A 24,834-nucleotide genomic window follows, 5' to 3' on the forward strand; every position below is an offset into this window, starting at 1 on the left:
TGGAGCCACACCCCATGGCCTATATAAAGGATCTGCTTTCTGGCATTCTCTGAGTCAGGCAAAGTCGAACATATCTTGCTGAAGTCACTTTCTGGTCTCCTGCCTGCCCTGAGGACTTTGCTAGGACTTTGGCAGAGCTGCAGAGGCACGCCTGATTCGGATTTCCCTGACCCGGCCGTCAGCGGAGGAGTGGGAAACGACACCACCACAGGTGCCCCCTGACACAAGTGATGTCATGCTGGCCAGGCCCACCGCAGCCAGGCCCACCCTGGCCCACTGAGGTCAAACACAACCCTGATGCGGCCCCTCAAGGAAATTGAGTTTGACACCCCTGCTCTAAGCTTTGGGACTAATCCTTTGAATTACCTGAGAAGCATGTTGTCCTTTTTCAAAAGTGAGGTAGTTCAGTTCCATTAAGGAAACAATCTGCGGAGAGATGAAAACCCAATGAGCCAGAAGTGCAGATCTTAAGAAATTAATCACCTGGATATCATAGAGGCTACCAGAAAATAAATGAACTGAATTCATAGATGGTGCTAAATTATAATAAAGCCTGTTTTCTTATGGCGAACACATCTGACAACCATTGTGGCTTGTAAACCATTTTTTTTTTACTCAAGTGTTTTCTGTAAAAACAGCCAACTGTGGGTGATTCAGGAAACTTCAGTGAAAGAAAAATGCCCTAACTATATCCCCAAAAACTTAAAAACTTAAGTAAAACTTAAACTGGGCCGCGGTGTGGCTCAGGCTGTAAGAAGCCTGTTATTAAAACACAGCTGCCTGCAATTACTGCAGGTTCTAGTCCCACCAGGCCCAAGGTTGACTCAGCCTTTCATCAGGTAGGTAAAATGAGGACCCAGATTGTTGGGGGGGCAATAAGTTGACTTTGTAAATATACAAATAGAATGAGACTATTGCCTTACACACTGTAAGCCACCCTGAGTCTTCGGAGAAGGGCGGGATATAAATGTAAACAAACAAACAAACAATAAACAAACAAACAAAAAGAAGCCAGTCAAGTGCATTTTAAAGTCACATAGGATTTTGTTTTGTTTTTTGTAGCTTCACAACAAATTTTTAGGCAAAGTGAAAAAAATAATAATTAAGCCAAGCAGAATAGTAATAAACTTGAACTGGTTAGGTCTTTTAAGATGTCACAGGACTGCTTGTTTTTATTAATTTGTATTGAAGGTGCTAACAAAACAAACAGGAAAACTTTGGGAGCCTCTACTATGCATAAACACAAATATAAGAGCACACGCATGGAGATTCCATATTTCTCTTGCAGCTCTTCTGTCTGTATGAGTAAGTATAAAACACAACTGCGACTTTTCTCCAACATTATCAGTCAGAAGCTACTTTTAAATGGCTGTGCAAAGATGTCTCTTTTTTAAAATAAGTCCTCTAAAAAATCAAAACAGAATATGTTTAAAGGAAGAACAGATTCTTTGTGGGGCTGCCACAAAGAAGAGGGAGTCAGGCTATTCTCCAAAGCACCTGAAGCCAGGACAAGAAGCAATGGATGGAAACTAATCAAGGAGAGAAGCAACTGAGAACTAAGGAGAAATTTCCTGACAGTTAGAACAATTAATCAGTGGAACAACTTGCCTCCAGAAGTTGTGAATGCTCCAACACTGGAAATTTTTAAGAAGATGTTGGATAACCATTTGTCTGAAGTGGTGTAGGGTTTCCTGCCCAAGTAGGGGGTTGGACTAGAAGACCTCCAAGGTCCCTTCCAACTCTGTTATTCTAATGTGGAGGAAGGGCACAGCAAAAGCTGTGGGCCACGACCCAAGGGTTGGTGCCCCCTGCTTTACAGCACTCTCTGGGCAGTTTACAGTGTCAGCATATTGCCCTCACCATCTGGGTCCTCATTTTACCAACTTCGGAAGGATAGAAGGCTAGACAATCGGGATCAAACTCCAGGCTGTAGGCAGAGTCAGCCCGCAATACTGCATTCTGACCACTGCGCCACCCTGGCTCTTTCATTTAATTATTGCTGTAGTATTGCTAAGATCTCTGCCCTCTCTTGTAACTAAACCGTGGGAATATGCAGGATGTCTTGGCTTCGAAGTTACAGGAAAAGCATCCCAAGAACGCTCAAGTTGGTTAAAAGGTACCGTTGAATTCAGTGCGCATTGCAGAGGTGTCTCTTTCATCCGGTTCAGAATGCTTGGGTTGGCTCCATTCTGCAGGAGGACTTCGATGATCCCTTGGTAGCCCCAGCGAGCAGCTATGTGAAGAGGAGTGTCTCCTTTTTCATTGCCAATATCTAACTTGCAAGAATGGACATCGTAGTAAACCAGAGCTTTGACGCACTACAAAGTTAAAACAGAACAACTGATATAAGAACTTTGCATGAAGGCTACAGCACATAGACAGCCTAAAGGAAGCTGCTCCTTCCAGAGATTAACCCTGCTATGCCATGAATGCTTGAACACCAAAGTCTCCTCTCAGACAACACACACACACACACACAACTGACACATTTTTCCATTTAATATAAGAGCGAGGAGACCGACTGTTCTAAGCATGGCCCTCAAGATTTTGACTTTCAAAGAACCACAACAGTAGCAGGGCCACTGTCAGAAGACACCCGTATCTTCATCCACATCCCCATGGAATGTTTTAATCTCTTGCAGTTTTGTGTTAGCATGCATTGGATTTAATGTGTTTCAGAGAAACCTTGAAAGGCTAGTAGTGGTGTCTTGAGCGCAGGAAATGGAGAAAGAATGGCGTACAAATAATTCGAATCAATGAATAGCCTATTTTTACGTTTTGTATCCGCAAGAATAACCAAACACTTGATAGGAAAGGAAACTAAAGCATTTGGAATTTGCTTGCCCCTCAAAAGGGATGGATAAGAAAGTTATGGTCTAAATGACACTTCACTAGCTTCAGCAGGAGTCTCCAATCTTGGCAACTTTAAGACTTGCGGATTTCAACTCTCAGAATTCCTCAGCCAGGAATTCTGGGAGTTGAAGTCCACAAGCCTTAAAGTTGCCAAGATTACAAAGGTAAAGGTAAAGGTTCCCCTCACACATACGTGCTAGTCATTTCTGACTCTAGGGGGCGGTGCTCATCTCTGTTTCAAAGCCGAAGAGCCAGCGCTGTCCGAAGACGTCTCCGTGGTCATGTGGCCGGCATGACTCAACGCCAAAGGTGCACGGAACGCTGTTACCTTCCCACCAAAGGTGGTCCCTATTTTTCTACTTGGATTTTTTACGTGCTTTCGAACTGCTAGGTTGGCAGAAGCTGGGACAAGTAACTGGAGCTCACCCCATTAAGCAGCACTAGGGATTCGAACCGCTGAGCTGCCGACCTTTCGATCGACAAGCTCAGCATCTTAGCCACTGAGCCACCGTGTCCCACTTTGCCAAGATTGGAGACCCCCTAAACTACAGAACTGAAGGGCACCTAGGAGAACTGCTGTTTTAAACTATCTACTTACGTCCTCATGCCCGTAAGTGCAGGCTAAATGGAGTGCAGTGTTGCCATTATTATCCTGGGCTTCCGTGCTTGATTTATAATGTAGCAAGAGGAGCTGAAAATAAAAGGAAAAAGCCAATGTTATCCAGAGAAGAAATTATAACAGGCTGGTATATCTACTGGGCGCTTTATCATTTCTAAAACCAAATGAAATCACTAACGCCCATCTTCCCTTTTTGGACCGAGCTGCAAACTGGCATGAAAACATCTCATTCTGCACTATTAAAAAAAAAAACACCAATGCAGAGTTACCACCGAGCTACCCAGACCTTTCTACCAATAGGTAAACACTGCTTGGCACTTCAAAGAACAGCTACAAAAAAATAAAAACTCCTTAAGCTAAGTTAATCAGAGGAACGACTTATCTCCAGAAGTTGTCGGTTCTCCATCACTGGAGGCTTTTAAGAAGACACTTGGCCAATAAAAAAATTCTATTCTATTCTATTCTATTCTATTCCATTCTATTCTATTCCATTCCATTCTAATGATTCTTGATGAAAGTATCTTTTCTTTTATGTACACTGAGAGCATATGCACCAAGACAAATTCCTTGTGTGTCCAATCACACTTGGCCAATAAAAATTCTATTCTATTCTATTCTATTCTTTTAAAAGCAAAAAAAATGCTTTTAAAAGAAAAGAAAAGCCTCTGCCGATCAGGCAACTCAGCTGGGATCGTCAGAGCCTTTTAAAAGCATTTTTTACAACCACTTCAGCCGAAGAGGTTGTAGAAAAAAATGCTTTTGAAAGTGTAAAAAAAAAAAAAGTTGGCCATGCCCACCCAGTCACATTACCTCCCTACCAAGCCACGCCCACAGAACCGGTAGTAACAAATTTTACATTTCACCCCTGACTTGAAGTCAACATTTCCAGGGTCATTTCAGGGAAGGCTCAATGACGTCACTGCCAGTAAAAATGATTCTAAAAAGCTGGCCTTTCGCTCTGATATAGGACAGCTTTCTCTTTCTTTTATTAAAAGGCTTTTTTTTAAGTTAAGAAACTTGATGGTGGGCAACAGCAGAGGTGGCTGGAACCATCTGGTAATGAATGACTTTTCCAAAAGTCATTCATTACCAAATGTTTCAGATGTTTGGAAACATCTGAAGCACTTTTCATGGAATTTAAATTTTACAACATTGAATTGTTTTTCCCAAGTCCACCTCTCCCCAGCTCCCCAACTCCTGAATCCGAAAAATGGTGGAAGATGCAGTTCCATCAATCAAAATGTTTTATTCATGTTTGGCTATTTACGGAGACGTTATCGCAATGCCCGTAAAAGACATCGGGAAGCGGGCACAGAAGAACTGAAGGCTAAATGCATCCGTTCTTTGGGCTGCAGGCCAGTATCAGTATGAAATAAAATTACAAAATTCCATATGCAGGGCCAACATTTCCATTAGGTAGAGTGGGGCCACCAACTCTAGGAGGAAAGGGAAGAGCAAGGAATAGAAGCCAAAGGTTAGCAAAGCACCGAACAAGGTGACCATTTTTCACACTTACGACCGTTGCATCATCCCCATGATCACGTGATCAAAATCCAGGCGCTTGGAAAAACTGGAAGCGTCGTGGTGATACTGTCTGGAAAAGAGCAAAGCTCCAACGAGCTTCGCGAAAATCCAGCCAGATAAACTGCTGTCGGGGGAGACTTCGGACCAGAACTGTCTTGGAGGGACGGGAAAGAAAGAGAGGCCAAGACGAACAGGCAAGTTCCTCAACGGGTCGGAGGCAGCTTTTTGATCCGACGGGGGGGGGAGGGGGATGGCGGCCATTTTGAACGACCGCTACAAGCTGGGACAACCGGACTAAGATTTGTGCAGGAGCGGCGACTGAATGGAGTACTGTTACCGGGTGAGTGATTGGCCAACTCACAGGTAAGAAGAAAAACTCTCTAAAGCTTAAAAAAGGTTTATGACGGTTGCAGTGTCCCAGGGTCATGTGATCCCCTTTTGCAACCTTCTGATCAGCAAAGTCCATGGGGGAGCCAAATTCACTTGACAGCTATGTTACTCACTTAATAACTCGCAGTGCTTCACTTAACAACGGTGGCAAGAAAAGTCATAAAATAGGGGCCAAACTCACTTAACAACGATCTTCCTTAGCCACACAGAAATTGTGTGTCGTAAGTCAAGGACTAACTGTATTCTAAAAAAGCCATCATTCCACTATTAAAGCAATCAAGCATTTTGCTTTCGGGTGACTCAATGCTGAAAAAATACCTAGATGTTCTTTGTTGTCTGTCTAGAAATAAAAACAAAATGACACATAGCGCAACGTGATTCACAAACTGCTTGTAGCTTACTGTAACGTTCTGATATCCTTTTTGACAGGCGAGATGAAGGGGTGTTGACCCGTGGTAATCCGTGGCAGTGACAACAGCGCCTTTGGAGACTAACAAGTCAATTAACGGGGCTTGCCCTGCAGAGGAAAGAAACGTGCTCATTACCACCCACATGATACCATGTGGCTGTGGCTTTTTTTTAAACCATGTTGCATTTCAGAGTCGGTTTTGTTCTGACCTAGGCCTCCCAAGATCATGAAGCAGACTCCTAGTCCCGACCAAACCTCTTTTATTTAGGTTAAAGGGAAATTCCACTCCAGCAAAGTCCCAGTAAACAGTCTTCCATGAGATTTCACAACTACAGACCTTTATCAGGCTTGGAGAGTTGCCAGGCCAATAACTTCCAAACGCCAGGCTGTAGCAGCAATTACTTGGCAAGAAGTCAGGAACAGATCTTCACCTTCATGAATTGAACTAATTGCCTCCTGCAAACTCCCCTCCCCTTCGCTCCTTTTTATTCCCTATGGGAGAGGCCATTCACTGTCCATCTGTGACTTTACTCCTGAGTCGGCCCTTGTTCCTTAGCTGTTCCCTTCTCCTGGCAGCTCTGTGCATGCGCACATCGGGAACAGGATCCAGCTGTTCTTCTGCCCCACTAATATCCGACTCTGAAGGCAGCTGATAACTGTCGGATGGCCTTGGCCCCCTCTCTGCCTCCGACGCAGAGCCCTCATCAGAGCCTTCTCCAGACTCCAGGACTGACCCATGTTCCTCCCCAACCTCCTCACTGTCTGACTCTGCCCCCAGCTCCGTTGGCTACTGGCGGGCCACAACAGGTTCTGAGAAAATGAATAATTTTCTTGTTATCCTTCCTCTGCAAACTGTGCGATACAGATAGTCCTCGACTTATGACCACAGCGGAGCTCAAAATTTATGTCGTAAAGTGAGAAACCGGTTAAGTGAGGTCTGCCGCCTTTCAACGACTTTCCTTGTCACATTGGTTATCGCCGCAGCTGTTAAATTAAGCCACCCGGTTGTTAAGTGAATCCGGATTTCCCATTGACTTTGCTGGTCAGAAGGTCGTAAAAAGGGGATTGCATGACACACATACCCCTGCAACCGTCATGAATGTGAGTCAGTCGTCAAGCATCCGAATAGAAATCACGTGACCTTGGGGGGAATGCTGCAATGGTCATAAATGTGAACGATGGTCGTAAGTCACTTTTTTCAGTGCCGTTGTAACTTCGAACGGACACTAAATGAACTGTTGTTAAGTCGAGGACTACCTGTAACTCTTCAAGGGCCCACAGCAATTTTTCGATTCTGAGCTGAGCAAGCGAATGCCCAGCAATTAAAAATGAGGTTGCCTTATTCCTGAGGTTCAGAGATGAATACCAGCTGAAGGCAATACAGCAAAACCATAATTTATTTGAGGGGAAACTAACCAAGCAACCTCCAGATAAGGCAGGGGTCTCCAACCTTGGCCACTTTAAGACTTGTGGACTTCAACTCCCAGAATCCCTCAGCCAGCTTTGCTGGCTGAGGGATTCTGGGAGTTGAAGTCCACAAGTCTTAAAGTGGCCAAGGTTGGAGACCCCTGCTCTAAAGCACTGTGAAGTGGTATATAAGTCTAAGCGCTATTCAACTCCCAGAGCTTTGCTGGCTGAGGGATTCTGGGAGTTGAAGTCCACAAGTCTTAAAGTGGCCAAGGTTGGAGACCCCTGCTCTAAAGCACTGTGAAGTGGTATATAAGTCTAAGCGCTATTCAACTCCCAGAGCTTTGCTGGCTGAGGAATTCTGGGAGTCGAAGTCCACAAGTCTCAAAGTGGCCAAGGTTGGAGACCCCTGAGATAAAGTATTTGCCCTCAAACGTTCAAATATTAATGATATTACCAAGAACATCAATGTCAGCTTTCAAGACTAAGGCTCACACTTTCTCAAGGCAAGGCAAGAAACTGGAGGAGCCAAAATGATTTTAAAACCTGTTCCCTGCCAAGTCAAAAAACCAAGATAACCTACTATCTATTTCCTTCTGGGGAAAAAAACCAAAATAATCAAACTCTGCAGCTCAAAAAAAAGTTCTTATCTTGCAAACGGTCGCCTTGAAAATTGCTTCATATCATGTTGCTTCTTTGCATCATTGCAGCTGCCTAGCCACTTGCCATCACAGTATTTCATAATTCAAGGTTTTTTCAGTATCCTCCTTAGTTTTCCTAGCTCTTCATACAAACTGTTTGATCTTTTTTTAAACGCAAATAATCCTTAGTATTTTTTTCCCCTGGTCAGATACATTGGTCCGATGCAGGTTTTTAAAATGCAAATTCTCCTTTTCCGAGCTCACTTTTTATAGGTTACTCCTCTTGTTTACACAGAACGTATTAATTTTTAAATAGCATTCAAAAGTTGTTGTTGTTTTTTAATATTTATTGGAGACAGTACGCCTATTTTTATTGGAGAAAGTGAAATACAGATGGACTTGGTCCTGGCTCCCAAATCAGCTGGTAGTGGCATATCCCAATTCATTTCCAGCAAAAATATTCCTTAATGAAGTAAATTTTTTTTTGTAATCCTACTTTTTTCGTTGGTTTATTTTGCAAATGTATACAATTGCCCATTTCAATGAAATAACTCTGGGCGGCTAACCAAACATAAAGCAAAACCAAACAGGTAACAGTGTTAAAAATAAACAACAAAAATGTCCAAGTAATAATGTTTCAAACAAAGTAAAGAAAAACACAGAGATGGGGCTCTTTGCCCTAAAGGGTTTGAAACAGGGGTGGGGATTCTACCGGTTCAGACCGGTTCAAGCGAACTGGTAGCTCCAACGATAAGCTGGAAGCGAACTGTTCGCTCCGACAATCAGGTGTGCTTTACTTACCTTTATCTTCTTAGCTGATTGGTGTGGCAGAGCGGATTGCCGCGCCTCACCTTTTATTACTCCCAAATGGTAACACAGGAGATTAGTATTTGTAAAACTGTGCACGCATGCACAGCGCGTGTTAGGCGCGCGATCACCAAACTGGTTGTTCAACTGGCAGCATCCCCACCACTGGTTTGAAACCTTGAGAACATCCAACTAACAGAGCTAAAGGATCTCTGATTGTATTGGAAAAGGCTATGCTGCTACATTTGAAGAAGGGGGGGGGAAATTGCAGCGCTCACCATAAATAGCAGCTACATGAAGTGGAGTGAATCCCTGATCATCTCTAGAAAATGGTGTAACAATCGAAGGATCATTCAGCTTCCTTAAAGCAATAATAAAAGACACGATCAAACCCAAGCAGAATACAATTTTAATATCCTCGCAGAAGAAGTACTATAAGTACTAAAGTATTTAGAAGTATTAAAGTACAGCTGGGACACGAGGGTTCCAAGGCCACCCATTATAATTCTGCTGTCCTCTGAACTTGTTCTTCTGTCAGCTTCAACCCTTTCCTTCTAAAAATAATGGCATCACTATCGCCATTGACAAATTCACCATCTGCCAATTGCAAAAGGCAGCTTTACTTGAAACAGCTTACATCCTGTGACCGATACGTCTAACACTATCGAACACCCACATCTGTCTATCCCAGATCCTTGGGAAGGACTCGATAGGTGGCTAGAAATGCCAAATCCGGTATGAACAACTGGCTGACTCTGCGACAAACAATAATACTGGCCTAAGCCTTGGGAAGATGACTGAATGAATGCCTGAATAATCCTTATGCACATGCAGATCATAATCTGGCATTAAATCTGAATTAAGCCACTGAAGGCAGAATCAAATGTCTTAACTTTCAATCTGAATCGCTGGTGATAAACCCTTAGGAGAGAAAGAAAAGAAAACAACCTCTTACCCAGAAACTAGCTTCTCACATTTGTCACAAAAGCAGAGCGGGTGGCACATGTTTTGCAAAGCATCTTTATCGCTGTCTCCTTGGCTCAGTAAGTGTTCTACTTCCTCTTGGTTGCCCGAAGCAACATGCTGCAAAGAAGAATGAGAGAGACTCATCTGGGCAGGTTCAAAACCCAAAACTCAAACAGAGAAGACACCACAAGAAGAGAAAGTCCTTGGAGAACCATAAGAAGGACTCAAGGTCAGTTCTCACATCACAGCAATTGGTAGAAAAGCTGGCCGTTGTGTTTCCATCACAAGTCCCTGGCTGTTGTGACCTAGGCCCAAGTAGTTATTACCAGACACAATCAGTCCTAAACAAACATATTTTATTAGAACAGCTGAGAATTTCTTCATTCTTAGCTTAAATCCAAATTAATTCCAAAACAAAGTCCTTCAGAAAAAACTTTGTCTTCTTTGGCACCCTGCCAAAAGCTTTTCTTGGCAAAGCCCCACGAAGTTCAAGAGACGCCGACTCAAAACAGATGTAGCAACGTTGCTTTCCTACAAAGAGCCCAAGAGACGTTACTGCTCTTTTAAGCCTTATGTGAGGGGCCAATCATCTCCTGGCCTTACTCCCAAGCTGTCCTTTTTGCTTTAGCTGTTCTTGCCTTCTGGCAGCTCTTCACATGCGTGCACTAGGAACAGGCTCCTGCTGTTCCTCTGCCTCTCTGCTGTCCGCACATCGCTCCCAGATGGCCCTGGCCCCCTCTCTGCCTCCAACGCAAAGCCCTTGTCCGGGCCTTCCCCTGACTCCAGGACTGGCTCATTGTCCTCCCCAGCTTCCTCACTGAGTCCACTGCCAGCTCTGCAGGCTGCTGGCGGACCACAACACTGGTTTATTGTCTACCATCTCTAACAATAATTCCAGTTCCAATACACCTGGAAAAAAAACCAGGTAGGAAAAGGTAGGTGTGAGATTACAAATTTTGCTCTCTATGATATATTTCCATAAGCTATTTTAAAAATGTAAGAACTGCACCATTTAACAAGACAGGAGTGGAGTCCACACTCCACTGACTGTTTGGATACTGGAGGTTTTTAAGAAGAGACTGAACAGTCACTTGTCTGGAATGGTATAGACTCCTGCTTGAGCAAGGGATTGGACTAGAAAACCTCCAGGGTTCCTTCCAACTCTGTTATTCTGTTTTTTCTAATAAAAACATCTTCATGTTATTAATATGACTTACCACCCCCAGGTTAACCCTTTCTTAGGATCGTATAACTTTATTTGAAAATGTGGATTGACGTGTGGATTCATCTCTCCATTTACAAGAATTTCCAAAGAAGTGGATATTTTTTAAAAAAGAAAAATAAATTTAAAAATTGTACATACAACTTCAAGAATAATAAAAGGATCACAATCAAACTGATTCAGCAGCTTCTCTGTGCCAGCAAAGCCATAATCAGCTCCAAAGAAAACTCTCAACGCATTAAAGTTTAAATATTTAACTAAAAAAAGGAACTTTAAGAATGTGCCCACGGAGATCACTGCTAGGAAAGCTCCCCTCCCAGACTCATCTCTCCGGTGGAAGATGATTAAGTGGAAGGAGAAATCACACAGGCACCGCTTAGAAAATAAATATAATTAAAGCCAAATTCCACTAATGGTGATGCTACTCCAATTAAAGCATCCATAATTTGTTGTGTGCTGCTGGCATCCTCAGGAGCTGGCAGCAGAGTCAGACAGCGAGGAGGTTGGGGAGGAACATGGCCCAGTCTAACATGGGGAAAGCTCAGACGAGGTCTCTGCGTCGAAGGCAGAGAGAGAGGTAGACACCAGCGAGGCAGAGGAACAGCTGGAGCCCATTCCCAATGTGTTCATGCACAGAGCTGCCAGAAGACAAGAACAACTCAGAAAGCAGGGTCGACTTGGGAGTAAAGCCACACCTTGGAGATGACTGGCCCCTCCCATAGGAAACAGAAGAGGAGCGAACGGGAAGAGGGCTTTTGCAGGAAACAATTCGCTCATTTGGTAGTTTCAAGAGTGTAAAGTTCTGTTCGTGACTCTAAGAGACTCTGTGCCAAATTTTGCCTTACTCTGCGTTTGGAAACAAGTTATGTTGCAGCTTGCAAGCGAGATAAGGTCTGTGTTGATAAGTATTCCTTTGAAAAACTGTTTGGACAGGCCTTGCTGACTGTGAATGAAAGTAATTCACAGTCATGTAAATAAGAGAGGTTCTGCCAGGACCAATTCCTGCTTCCTGCTTTTTAAGGGAGCCTAGGTCAGAACATAATTGTAATTCTAAAAGCCAAAATAAATGGCACAGGAAAGATATGTGCTGTTCTTTTATCAATTCCCAAAAAACCCAGTTTTAGTCCACAGATAGCCATGGAGACAGTCCTTTAATGGGTATGCAGGAAAAAGGACAATATTTGGCTAATTCTTGCTGAACTAATCTGAGAGCTATGCAATCCAAACCTTAAACAAGCAGTCTATCGGGGTGATGGACAGTTGAGAGAGAAGATTCATTCTTTGTCTTAAGAACAGCTTTTCGCCAAACCCTTCAGATCCCTACAAAAAGAAAAGAGAGAAACTATTAGCAATGAGGAATATGTAACTGAAAACAGGTATTTGCGGCCCTCTTTTTTCCCCCTGCTGGTTTAACAGGCGTCTGACCCGTTTCAATCGACAAATTCCATTTTAAAGCCCAACTCTCAAAAAATTGAACACTACCAGTTTTCTTGCACGGAGAGGTAGGGGTTTTCAGTTTTAATTTAACCAATGACTAAAATGAATTCCCACTTTCAACCAAAAGCTTACAAATACGTAGATTCCTAAAAAAAATAAAAGTGAGCATTAAGAAAAATAAAATCGCCACCAAACAGACGACCACAATGTCGTCCAGGGAAACTTCTGTTCTTTTACCAACTATGTTATTGATCTGATGTATATCCCGCCTCTTTTAGAGAAGCTCAAAGTGGCATACTTAAGGAGCCCTTTTTATCTTAGAATGCAACTCTGCAGGGTGTGTACAAGTATTCTGCAGTAAGGTAAAAGTAAAAGTTCCCCTCGCAGATATGTGCTAGTTGTTCCTGACTCTAGGGGGCGGTGCTCATCTCCGTTACAAAGCCGAAGAGCCAGCGCTGTCCGAAGACGTCTCCATGGTCATGTGGCCGGCATGACTCAACGCCAAAGGCGCACAGAATGCTGTTACCTTCCCACTAAAGGTGGTCCCTATTTTTCTACTTGCATTTTTTATGTGCTTTCGAACTGCTAGGTTGGCAGAAGCTGGGACAAGGAACGGGAGCTCACCCCGTTACGCGGCACTAGGGATTCGAACTGCTGAACTGCTGAGCTTTCGATCGACAAGCTCAGCGTCTTAGCCACTGAGCCACTGAGCACTGAGCGTCCCTTTATCGCTATAAATCAGAGACTCCTGCTTGTTTTCCAACATCTTAACCACTACCCGGCATTGTCTCCAGTTTTATAATATTAAAAGTTTGAGCAGCATCTGCACATGGCAGAACCTCATTCAAGAGTCAGTCTGATGGAACATAGCCTTCCTTGTATCAAGACGGCCCAGTTTCTAATATTGTATCAGTAGGGATTTATTTGTGGCCACAGATCAGAGTTGTATCGACAGTAACCATTCTCAGATAGGAATTATAATTACATTTTCTCATTCAACAGTCCTCTTGCAATGGAGTGTTTAATCGGCAATGTTCACACTATTTTTTAAGGAATAAAAAAAAATTGATACAGGTAATCCTTGACTTACAAGTAGCCAGGGTGGTGCAGTGGTTAGAATGCAGTATTGCAGGCTAATTCTGCTGACTGCCAGCAGTTTGATCCTGACCGCCTCAAGGTTCATTCAGCCTTCTGTCTTTCTGATGTTGGTAAAATGAGGACCCGAATTGTTGGGGGCTACAGGCTGTAAACCACTTAAGAGAGGGTTCTAAAGCAGGGGTCTCCAACCTTGGCAACTTTAAGACTTGTGGACTTCAACTCCCAGAATTCTGGGAGTTGAAGTCCACAAGTCTTGAAGTTGCCAACATTGGAGACCCGTGCTCTAAAGCACTGTGAAGTGGTATATAAGTCTAAGCGCTATTGCTACCACTACACTTGGAACCAGATTTTCTGTAGCTAACCAGGTTGTAGCTAAATCACAGCCAAATTTATAAAAAAAAATTTGTCATGGTTCTTAGCAAGTCATTGATTTTGCTCAGGCAGGACCGCCTGCTGCTACCGAATACCTCTCACCGACCCGTGCGCTCTCACAGAGAGGGACTCCTCAGGGTGCCGTCGGCTAGGCAGTGCCGGCTGGCGGCGCCCAGGGGAAGGGCCTTCTCTGTGGGGGCTTCCACCCTCTGGAACGAACTTCCCCCAGGACTTCGTCAGTTTCCTGACCTCCGAACCTTCCGCCGCGAGCTTAAAACACATCTATTTATCTGCGCAGGACTGGACTAGATTTTAAAATTTAAATTGGTTTTAAATGGGTTTTATTATGTATATTGTTATTTTTAATTATTCGGCCATTTGTAATAAGTTTTTTAACTGATGTTTTATTTTGTATTTATATGTATATTTTTATTTGGCTGTGAACCGCCCTGAGTCCCTAGGGAGATAGGGCGTGATAAAATAAAAATAAAAGTGAGCATTAAGAAAAATAAAATCGCCACCAAACAGACGACCACAATGTCGTCCAGGGAAACTTCTGTTCTTTTACCAACTATGTTATTGATCTGATGTATATCCCGCCTCTTTTAGAGAAGCTCAAAGTGGCATACTTAAGGAGCCCTTTTTATCTTAGAATGCAACTCTGCAGGGTGTGTACAAGTATTCTGCAGTAAGGTAAAAGTAAAAGTTCCCCTCGCAGATATGTGCTAGTTGTTCCTGACTCTAGGGGGCGGTGCTCATCTCCGTTACAAAGCCGAAGAGCCAGCGCTGTCCGAAGACGTCTCCATGGTCATGTGGCCGGCATGACTCAACGCCAAAGGCGCACAGAATGCTGTTACCTTCCCACTAAAGGTGGTCCCTATTTTTCTACTTGCATTTTTTATGTGCTTTCGAACTGCTAGGTTGGCAGAAGCTGGGACAAGGAACGGGAGCTCACCCCGTTACGCGGCACTAGGGATTCGAACTGCTGAACTGCTGAGCTTTCGATCGACAAGCTCAGCGTCTTAGCCACTGAGCCACTGAGCACTGAGCGTCCCTTTATCGCTAAAAATCAGAGACTCCTGCTTGTTTTCCAACATCTTAACCACTACCCTGCATTGTCTCCAGTTTTATAATATTAAAAGTTTGAGCAGCATCTGCACATGGCAGAACCTCATTCAAGAGTCAGTCTGATGGAACATAGCCTTCCTTGTATCAAGACGGCCCAGTTTCTAATATTGTATCAGTAGGGATTTATTTGTGGCCACAGATCAGAGTTGTATCGACAGTAACCATTCTCAGATAGGAATTATAATTACATTTTCTCATTCAACAGTCCTCTTGCAATGGAGTGTTTAATCGGCAATGTTCACACTATTTTTTAAGGAATAAAAAAAAATTGATACAGGTAATCCTTGACTTACAAGTAGCCAGGGTGGTGCAGTGGTTAGAATGCAGTATTGCAGGCTAATTCTGCTGACTGCCAGCAGTTTGATCCTGACCGCCTCAAGGTTCATTCAGCCTTCTGTCTTTCTGATGTTGGTAAATTGAGGACCGGAATTGTTGGGGGCTACAGGCTGTAAACCACTTAAGAGAGGGTTCTAAAGCAGGGTCTCAACCTTGGCAACTTTAAGACTTGTGGACTTCAACTCCCAGAATTCTGGGAGTTGAAGTCCACAAGTCTTAAAGTTGCCAACATTGGAGACCCGTGCTCTAAAGCACTGTGAAGTGGTATATAAGTCTAAGCGCTATTGCTACCACTACACTTGGAACCAGATTTTCTGTAGCTAACCAGGTTGTAGCTAAATCACAGCCAAATTTATAAAAAAAAATTTGTCATGGTTCTTAGCAAGTCATTGATTTTGCTCAGGCAGGACCGCCTGCTGCTACCGAATACCTCTCACCGACCCGTGCGCTCTCACAGAGAGGGACTCCTCAGGGTGCCGTCGGCCAGGCAGTGCCGGCTGGCGACGCCCAGGGGAAGGGCCTTCTCTGTGGGGGCTTCCACCCTCTGGAACGAACTTCCCCCAGGACTTCGTCAGTTTCCTGACCTCCGAACCTTCCGCCGCGAGCTTAAAACACATCTATTTATCTGCGCAGGACTGGACTAGATTTTAAAATTTAAATTGGTTTTAAATGGGTTTTATTATGTATATTGTTATTTTTAATTATTCGGCCATTTGTAATAAGTTTTTTAACTGATGTTTTATTTTGTATTTATATGTATATTTTTATTTGGCTGTGAACCGCCCTGAGTCCCTAGGGAGATAGGGCGGTATAAAAATACAAAAAATAAAAAATAAAATAAAATAAAATAATAAATAAATTGGAAGCTGTGTGGGAAGGTTGCAAAAGGTGATCACGCGACCCTGGGATGCTGCAACTGTCATACATACATACCAGTTGCCAAGCATCCAAATTTTGATCATATGACGATGGAGATGTTGTGACAATTGTGTGAGGACCGGTTATAAGTGACTTTTTTTTAATGCCACTTTAACTTCCTTACTACTACTAAATAGGTTTGCAATGCCCTTGTCTACTGCTGCTTCTTTTATTATAAAGTTTGGTTTTCATTTGTTTGGTCAGTCATGTTGAGCAATTCTCTCCCAGGAAGTTAAAAATGTAGAGGGTCAACTGTGAAATGATATATTGAACAGGTAAGAGAGCGAAAGCTGTTAACAGGGGTAAAGTCTGAAAGTCCTCTGTTGACCCACACTCTGTCAAGGGCCTAGGAGTACTCATTTCTAAAGATCTAAGTCCCAGAGCTCACTGGAACATCTTGTTGTGTCTGCGCTCCCCGAGCCGGGCCCCTTGCCAGAAAGTGACTCGGAAAGTGAGGGGGAAGAGCCATCAGGACCTACCTCGGGAGCACTGGCTTCCCTGGCTCAGCTCCAGGAGCCAGAGGCAGGCCAGGTGGAGGAGATAATGAGGCCTCCGTCCCCTGACTCTTCCCTCCCCCCAGGCCACACCTCCAGACCTGGCTTATGGCAATCAGGCCTGGCTGGATCCTAGGTTTCGTAGGCAGGAGAGGCGGGAACAACAGAAGCAGGGGTGGGGCAGGCCTAGGAAGTGCTGAATCACAGAGCCACACCCCACAGAGTATAAAAGCAGTCCTGGCTGCTCTTCTGCTCCGTGACAAGCAAAAATTGAGCTGAACTCTTTGACTTGGAGAAGTGAGCTGAACATTCTGCCTGGACTGCTGACTTCCTGGTTGCCTGGCAACCCCAAGATAAAAGGGAGACTTTGGCAGGCAGCTGCAGATTCCCTGTCAGTACTGATAGCAGCTGTGAACTCAATTACTGGCTCGTTTAGCCACCTTGTGTGGCTGAGGCTGCGAGGGGACAGAACACATCATTGCAAAAATGGCATTAAGAGTTGTCAATCTTATTTTACAAAGTTTTCTCTCTGGTAACGCTGTACTCCAAACTAGGGCATATAAAACCTTTGCCAGACCTATACTTGATTACTGTTTACCTGCCTGGAACCCTCACTGTTTTTCAGACATCAATACATTAGAAAGGGTCCAGAGATATTTTACTAGGAGAGTTCTCAAATCTTCTGCTCAAAATAAAATTCCCTATCCCACCAGGCTTGAAATCTTAGGTCTAGAAAGCCTCGAACTACGCTGTCTACGTTCCGACCTATGCTTAGTTCATAAGATTATTTACAACGCTCTACCTGTAAATGAATACTTTAATTTCAACTCTAATAGTACAAGGGCCATCAATAGATTTAAACTCAATGTAATTCGCTCTAATCTTAATTGTAGGAAATATGAGTAAATGTCTGGAACAATCTACCTGATCCTGTTGTTAGTCTCTCTAATCCTCCTACCTTTTACCATAAACTGTCTACCGTGGACCTTTCACATTTCTTAAGAGGTCCCTAAGGGGGCGTGATTAAGTGCACAACGTGCCTACTGTACCTGTCCTACTGTTCCCAATTTTATGTAATCATTCTATGTGTTTATGGCTACATTTTGCCAGTTCATGTCAGAGGGAAGAAATAACTAAGTTTACATCGAACAAAAGTTGTGATGCACTTTGGCCTTAGGCTTTGTATGTCATGTGTCAACTTACTGTGGCTTGGAAACCATCATTTGTAGTTTCCATAAAGTATGAACTTAGCCACTGTGATTCATTCAAGGCTCAACACATATTTTGTAATCCTCTGTGCTGTAATGACATCGTTCACCTCTACACTAAGCTAATATGCTGGCCTATGTCTGTAAGAAAGGTTTGATTTGATTTGCGCTAAGCTAAACCCAAATGAAATGCTTTTATTCAGCACATCGTGTCAGCCTAACTAGTGTTGCTTTAGAACATTCAGAGAGCCATTTGGACACGTTTCCCACAGAAAAGAAAACACTGGAAGCCACAAAACCATTTCCGTGCCTATTTCCTGAGCGGCCTCAAAACTAGTATATATAGTTGAATTAAACATTGTGTTTTCTCCTGAAACATTTCTTTTCTTGAAATTATCCATGGTTGGCTTACCGAGGGTTGAAAACCTCAATAAATCACGTGCCAGCGCAGTGGTTCTCAACCTTTATAGTGCTGCGACCCCTTTAATACAATTCCCCATGATGTGGCGACCCCTTTAATACAATTCCCCACGATGTGGCGACCCCCAACGGTAAAATTATTTTCGTTTTGAATTTATTGCGCCTGAAGCCGTATTGGCTAGCGATCTGAACTGCTTGTGATTGCCTTGAGGACGGAGGCATTAAAGCGGAGACTCCTCCCCTATTACATTTATGGCGCCTGAAGCCAGATTAGGCTAGCGATTGGGAGTGATTGCAGCTGGCTTGAGAGGGAGCAAAGATTTCTCTCTTTTTTAATTGATCGCGCCTGAAGTCGAATTCGGCTAGCGATTTGAAGAGCCTGCAGCTGGCTTGTGGAGTCAACCATTGGAACGCGATTCTTCGACTCGCAAGTATACTTCCCATATTTCCGATGGTCTTAGGCGACCCCTGGCAAATCGTCATTCGACCGCCAAAGGGGTCCCGACCCACAGGTTGAGAACCGCTGTGCTAGCGGGTATCACACATTTGAGGTTGTGATGCATATTTTGAGCGACACGGAGCTGCAACAGAGGGATGAAAGAGCCACATGAGGCTCCAGAGCCACAGGTTGCTGACTCCTGCTATAGATTATGATCTCATTTGCTGAAGACTTCCCACCCATGTTTAAGATAAGAATAGGCAACCTGGTGACCTCTGGGTATTTCAGCCAGCCATTCCAGAAATCCTCAACAAAACATAGGAGCCAAGGATGAGAAACTTGGTCCTTCTAGGTATGTCATTAACAGATCCTGACAGCACAGCCCACGAACAGCTGAAGTGCAACATCTTTAGTGTATACTTGGGTGGAGAAGGCAGCCTTAACTTTTTATAACCCAGGAGATTATATCCTTGTCTTCCCCCCCCCTCAAATTTCTGAAAGAATTGCAGCCTGAATCAAGACCAATTGCAGTCCCAGTTGGTAATGAAGCAACATTAGCAAGTCAGCTTGGATCAATTCTAGTTGATAAGGAATATTACTTATTTCTTTTTCTTATGCCACCCCAGTCTAGTTCATCTTTCAGACTGAGATATATACTTTGCTAAATCATTGTGGCTTCATCTGACTCCTCACAAGGTATAAGGTATTTTCAAAGAGTAAAGGGGGAGAAGCAGCACCCCAAATTCCCAGCATATATCTGACCAAACATTTTCCTTACTTCCTAAGCTATAGAGCAGATAGATTGAGTAAGCTACACTTCAGTTACCATGACTAAATCTTGTCATGTAAGCACAGCATTGGGGATTTAAAGACAAGTTAGGCCAAAAAGGTTGAAACAAGAAACGCATGTAAAATCCAGATCTTCTGCAAAGAAACATACATGCAGCCATTCATGATTTGCCCCCCAAGTGTTCTATGTTCTAACATCCGAAATAAGAAGTTTTTAAAAACTGAGGTGTAGATAGCTGCATTTAAGCAAAAGTACCCAGAAAAAAATGTAAACAAGTACTGGGAAACTGGGCATGTTTTATTTGCTCATTTTATACTTTAAAGAACTGCACACACCTCAAATTTATCAATGTGTTTTATTTTACAGAAGGCAGCAAACCTCTCCGTCATCGCAACACATTTTTGCCTTAAACTTCTTCAGAAGTTAGCAGAATAACAAGTTACGAACAATCGTCCAACTAGCTGCAGGCCAAGTATTAATAAGTGCAACCATTCCATTCCATTCCACACATCTTCCCTCACCCGCTTTTTTTTTTTTTTAATTTAACATGGCTCTGAGATCCAACGAGCAACATTTCTGATCCACCTCTGCCATTTTAGAAAGGGAAAGACAAGTTTGCTTGAAAAGGTATCCCACCGAGAAGCAAAGTGAACAGCGTTGCAAGGGTGATTTTAAAGCGCAGAAGAGGAGTGAAGAGTTTGCCAGAAAAGATCCCCAGACCTTCAGCGTCAAGTGATCCAAAAACCAAGCCATTAAACCCCTAAAGTTCCATTCTTTGTAGATGGCTCACAGGCGCAGCTTCCGCTCAGGTTATCGCATCCACCTCCTCCATCTTCGATTCAGATCAGGAGCACCTAAGGTTTTGGAAGTTTCTCTCATCATCAACTTTGTAGTAACTCTATTATCTAAAGCACAAAAGAACCACCTGTGGCTCTCCAAAAGTTGACAAGCTACAACTTCCAACATATGTACCATATTTTTCGGAGCATAGGACACACTTCTCCCCCCTTAAAGAGGCTGAAAATTTGGACATAACATAAATTTATCAGATTGGGAGAAAATATGGAACAGAAATTATAAATTAACAAAATCAGCAGCATACAAAGAAAATGCATATAAAATGTTCTACAGGTGGCACCTGCCCCCTTCGAGACTAGCGAAAATGTATCCCAAAATGTCTCCCATATGCTGGAAATGTAAAAATAAAGATGGAACATATTACCATATGTGGTGGTCCTGCCCCGAATCACGTAAATATTGGTTAAAAATTAAAAAGTGGCTACAAGAAATTACGAATGAACAATTGGATCTAGAACCCGAACTTTTTTTATTGGGGATTTTAAAAAAAAAATACTTGAAGAGTATAAAATATTTAATACTACATATATTAACTGCTGCTAGGATGGCCTTTGCTCAATGTTGGAAACAGCCATGTGTGCCCTCAGAGAGACTTATTATACAAAAGATTATGAATTGCGCAGAAATGGACAAACTAACTCTGAGTCTGAAGGGTAAAGAGACATCAGTATTTTATGGTATATGGGAACGGTGGTATGGATGGATGGAAAGGAGATAGGAATATTTAGTTACTAAGCATAATCAATAGATAAAATAAGAATACAAATATGTAGAATTTAATGTTTGTCATTATTGCACGGATTATTGTCAGATGAAAAACACCACAAATAGCTGTTAAATGATATAAGCTTTTCTTTTTCCTTTTTTTATGCTTTTAATGTAAAAAAGTTCAATAAAGTATATTTAAAAAAAAAAAAAAAGGCTGAAAATTTGGGTGCATCTTATACTCTGAATGTAGCCCCTGCCCACCTGCCGGCCCCCACCCACCGGCCTCCGTGTGTTCTCTTCCTGTTTGCAAAGATTGCCGCCGACAATGGCTTGTGTTTTTGGGCTCTGAGCATCACATTTGGAGGCTTAAAACGCAATGCGCGGTACCCAAAATGTCTACTCGGAACAGCTGCTGCCTTCTCTTATCCCTTCCGAACTTCACTGGAGCTCCCTCCGCTGGTCAGCTGTGCTTTGGAAGCTTTTTTCAGCCCTAACGAGGCGCTAGTGACCGAAGCGATCTTCCGCGCTTCGCCTGCTTTTCTCATTGCTTCTCTCTCCAATGATCAGCTGTGCTTTAAAAGCTGTTTTTTATCCCCAGCTAGGTGCTCAAAACCAGTGAACTAATGTGCTGAAGCTGACCAGACTAAGGACGCTAGCCAGATGAATACCTGGTAGGCAGGGATTTATTTTTTTTTCCTATTTTCCTCCCCAAAATCTAAGATGCATCTTATACTCCGGTGCATCTTATACTCCAAAAAATAGGGTAATTTTGATCATGGAAGAGAGTCTTGAAGACCTTTTGCTTCATATCATGGAAAATTCAACACTGGCTTAAGCTCCAGAATGTTAAAGTATCTAACGTTCTGCATTCAGAGTGATTAGGTTCAACAGGCATATCTAAGTTAGAATGGCATCACACTAACTGGCTCAGCGGTCATACCAGTTCAGGGACAAGATATAAGCCCTATTCTAACAGTGGCCAGTTCCAGAGCCCAGCAGGCGTGGACATTTCAGTAATACTGAAATGTGACTTAGGCCTCCACATGATTTAAAACATGTGTTCTATTCTGCAAACCCCTTAACAATACAGAAAAGGAGGTGGTGGTAATGGTTTTGTGACTGTAAGACTATTTCCAGTCACAAAAGGAATACTGGCAGGTCAATAAAAAACCCTTGCCCATTCAGGGAAAACTATGGCCACCCAGGATTATTGACTGAGATGGGCAGGCATAGAAATCGTACAAATAAATTAACTTCATTATGCCGTAAATGGCTGTGAAGGAGTCCTTAATATTTTCGGGGTGTAATTTTTTTTTTTATTCGTAAAACAACACAATATGACAAACACAAAACATATATTCCCTTTTTACAACAATTTTGTAATGGTAGTCTTCTACTATTTACATTTTCCCCTAGCTCTCTTATAATATATATATATATATATATATATGTATGTATGTATGTATGTATGTATGTATGTATATATATACATATATATATATATATGTTTTCTGAGGTTTTCACGGGTGTTTGTATGTAGGTCTTTGCTTGTTCGGGTTTTCTCCCGTGTAAAATTGGAAATGTCTTGGCAACGTTTCGACGAAGTCTCATTCGTCATCTTCAGGCTTCAGCTTCGTGCTTCTGGGAGCAATGTGTGATCACAGCTGTTTCTTCCTTTTAAAAGGAAGAAACAGCTGCGATCACACATTGCTCCCAGAAGCACGGTTGAAGCCTGAAGATGACGAATGAGACTTTATATATATATATATATATATATATATATATGTATGTATGTATGTATGTATGTATGTATGTATATATACATGTATGTATATATATGTTTGTCTTGGCAGCGTTTCGGCGAAGTCTCATTCGTCATCTTCAGGCTTCAGCTTAGGTGCTTCTGGGAGCAATGTGTGATCACAGCTGTTTCTTCCTTTTAAAAGGAAGAAACAGCTGCGATCACACATTGCTCCCAGAAGCACGAAGCTGAAGCCTGAAGATGACGAATGAGACTTCGTCGAAACGTTGCCAAGACATTTCCAATTTTACACGGGAGAAAACCCGAACAACCAAAGACCTACATATATATATATATATATATATATATGCACAGGTTTTGGTATGTTCGGTTCTTTTCCCATGTAAGATTGGAAGTATTTAGGCAACGTTTCGATGAGATCTCATTCATCATCTTCAGGCTTTGGCTTTGTTCCTATGTGAGCAAAGATTTGCTCAAAGATTTGCTCACATAAGAACAAAGCCAAAGTCTGAAGATGGTGAGTGAGATCTCATCGAAACATTGCCTAAATACTTCCAATTTTACACGGGAAAAGACCCGAACTTACCAAAACCTCCAACTTTCATCTTAAATGCAGAGCAATGGAAGCTGCTAGATTTTTATTAGATGGCACAAACTGAAAGAAAACGCCAGATGACCTACAATAATGAAGCATCTAGCAACGCTTTGAAGATAAAAAATAGCTATCACTATTGGTTAAAATCTGCCAGCTACCTCTATTTTCCTTCCAGAAAATACCTTGAATTGCTAACCTTAAATTCCCTATCCATCAGCTTTTAAAAAAAATTATCTCCAGAGTGCCTTCAAAGTATTAGTGCTTTCTAAAATATCTCTGCAATACCCCGCTATGGTTTTAGTGACATGTGACCACACCTTCTACAAGCAAAACCATTTATTGCTGGCAGGAAAATCACTGTAACTCAGCTGTATGTCTTGACACACAAAGGTTGTGGATTTAGCACTTCGTTCTCCCTCACTCAGCCCAGAGTGTAAAGCTGTTCAAATATATTCCACTTAATGCATCGGCAAGGCTCTAAATGATTTGACTAAGCCCAGAAAGCTGAAAACGAAAGGTGACTGTTTTTAACTTCTAAAAAAAGGACTTGTGCCAACATAATCCTAAATCAATGGTATTTTTAAACCAGGGGTGAAATGCTCCCGGTAGTGATGGTGGCGAATGGTTCGGAGAACTGGTAGCAAAAATCCATGCCCCCCCCCCACCCATGCCCACCTGAGCCGTGCGATCATCAAAGGTGGTTGGTTTGTTTTTGTTTTTTGCTTTTAAAAATATTTTTTCTTCGGCCGAAAAAATGTTTTTGAAAGTTAAAAAAAAAAGCCTCTGATGATCGCGTGGCTCAGCTGGGATTGTCAGAACCTTTTAAAAGCATTTTTTCTACAACCTCTTCAGCCAAAGAGGTAGTAGAAAAAATGCTTTTAAAAATAAAAAAATAAAAAGTTGGCCACGCCCACCCAGTCACATTACCCCACTGCCACCAAGCCACGCCCACAGAACCGGTAGTAACAAATTTTACATTTCACCCCAGTTTTAAACCCATCTCTAAAAAGCCCTCCATGAACTGCTGACATAGGCTAATTTTTAGTGTAACAGAAGGTGACACGTTTATGAAATACAGGGCAGATGATCATCCCAGTAATGTATCAAATTAAGTTTGATGCGACATATTCTATCAAAATATAATCTGCCTTGGCCCCGCTCTAAAGCAGGGATCTCCAACCTTGGTCCCTTTAAGACTTGTGGACTTCAACTCCCAGAGTTCCTCAGCCAGCTTTGCTGGCTGAGGGACTCTGAGAATTGAAGTCCACAAGTCTTAAAGGGACCAAGGTTGGAGACCCCTGCTCTAAAGTTTATCCTTGACTTACAACCACTTGTTGAGTGACCATTTGAAGTTACAACGACCCTGAAAAAAGCGACACGATTACTTTTCATGCTTACGACCATTGCAAGATTCCCATGGTCATGTGATCAAA

General features: G+C 42.7%; 1 protein-coding gene across 6 annotated transcripts in view; it reads right to left on the reverse strand.

Annotated features, from left to right (window-relative positions):
• ANKRD27 (ankyrin repeat domain 27) overlaps window positions 1-24,834 on the reverse strand; it is a 76,788-nt gene that overhangs the window by 13,986 nt on the left and 37,968 nt on the right. For all 6 annotated transcript variants that reach the window (XM_058155335.1, XM_058155337.1, XM_058155336.1 and 3 more), the window contains exons 13-19: window positions 12,066-12,158; window positions 9,606-9,733; window positions 8,929-9,011; window positions 5,788-5,903; window positions 3,452-3,544; window positions 2,121-2,318; window positions 367-426 (exon numbers count right to left, since the gene is read on the reverse strand). In XM_058155335.1, coding sequence (XP_058011318.1) covers window positions 367-426; window positions 2,121-2,318; window positions 3,452-3,544; window positions 5,788-5,903; window positions 8,929-9,011; window positions 9,606-9,733; window positions 12,066-12,158 — 771 coding nt within the window. The remainder of the gene's footprint in view (window positions 1-366; window positions 427-2,120; window positions 2,319-3,451; window positions 3,545-5,787; window positions 5,904-8,928; window positions 9,012-9,605; window positions 9,734-12,065; window positions 12,159-24,834) is intronic.

This window comes from Ahaetulla prasina, chromosome 12, assembly GCF_028640845.1.
Source record: "Ahaetulla prasina isolate Xishuangbanna chromosome 12, ASM2864084v1, whole genome shotgun sequence".
NCBI classification, from domain to species: Eukaryota; Metazoa; Chordata; class Lepidosauria; order Squamata; family Colubridae; genus Ahaetulla; species Ahaetulla prasina.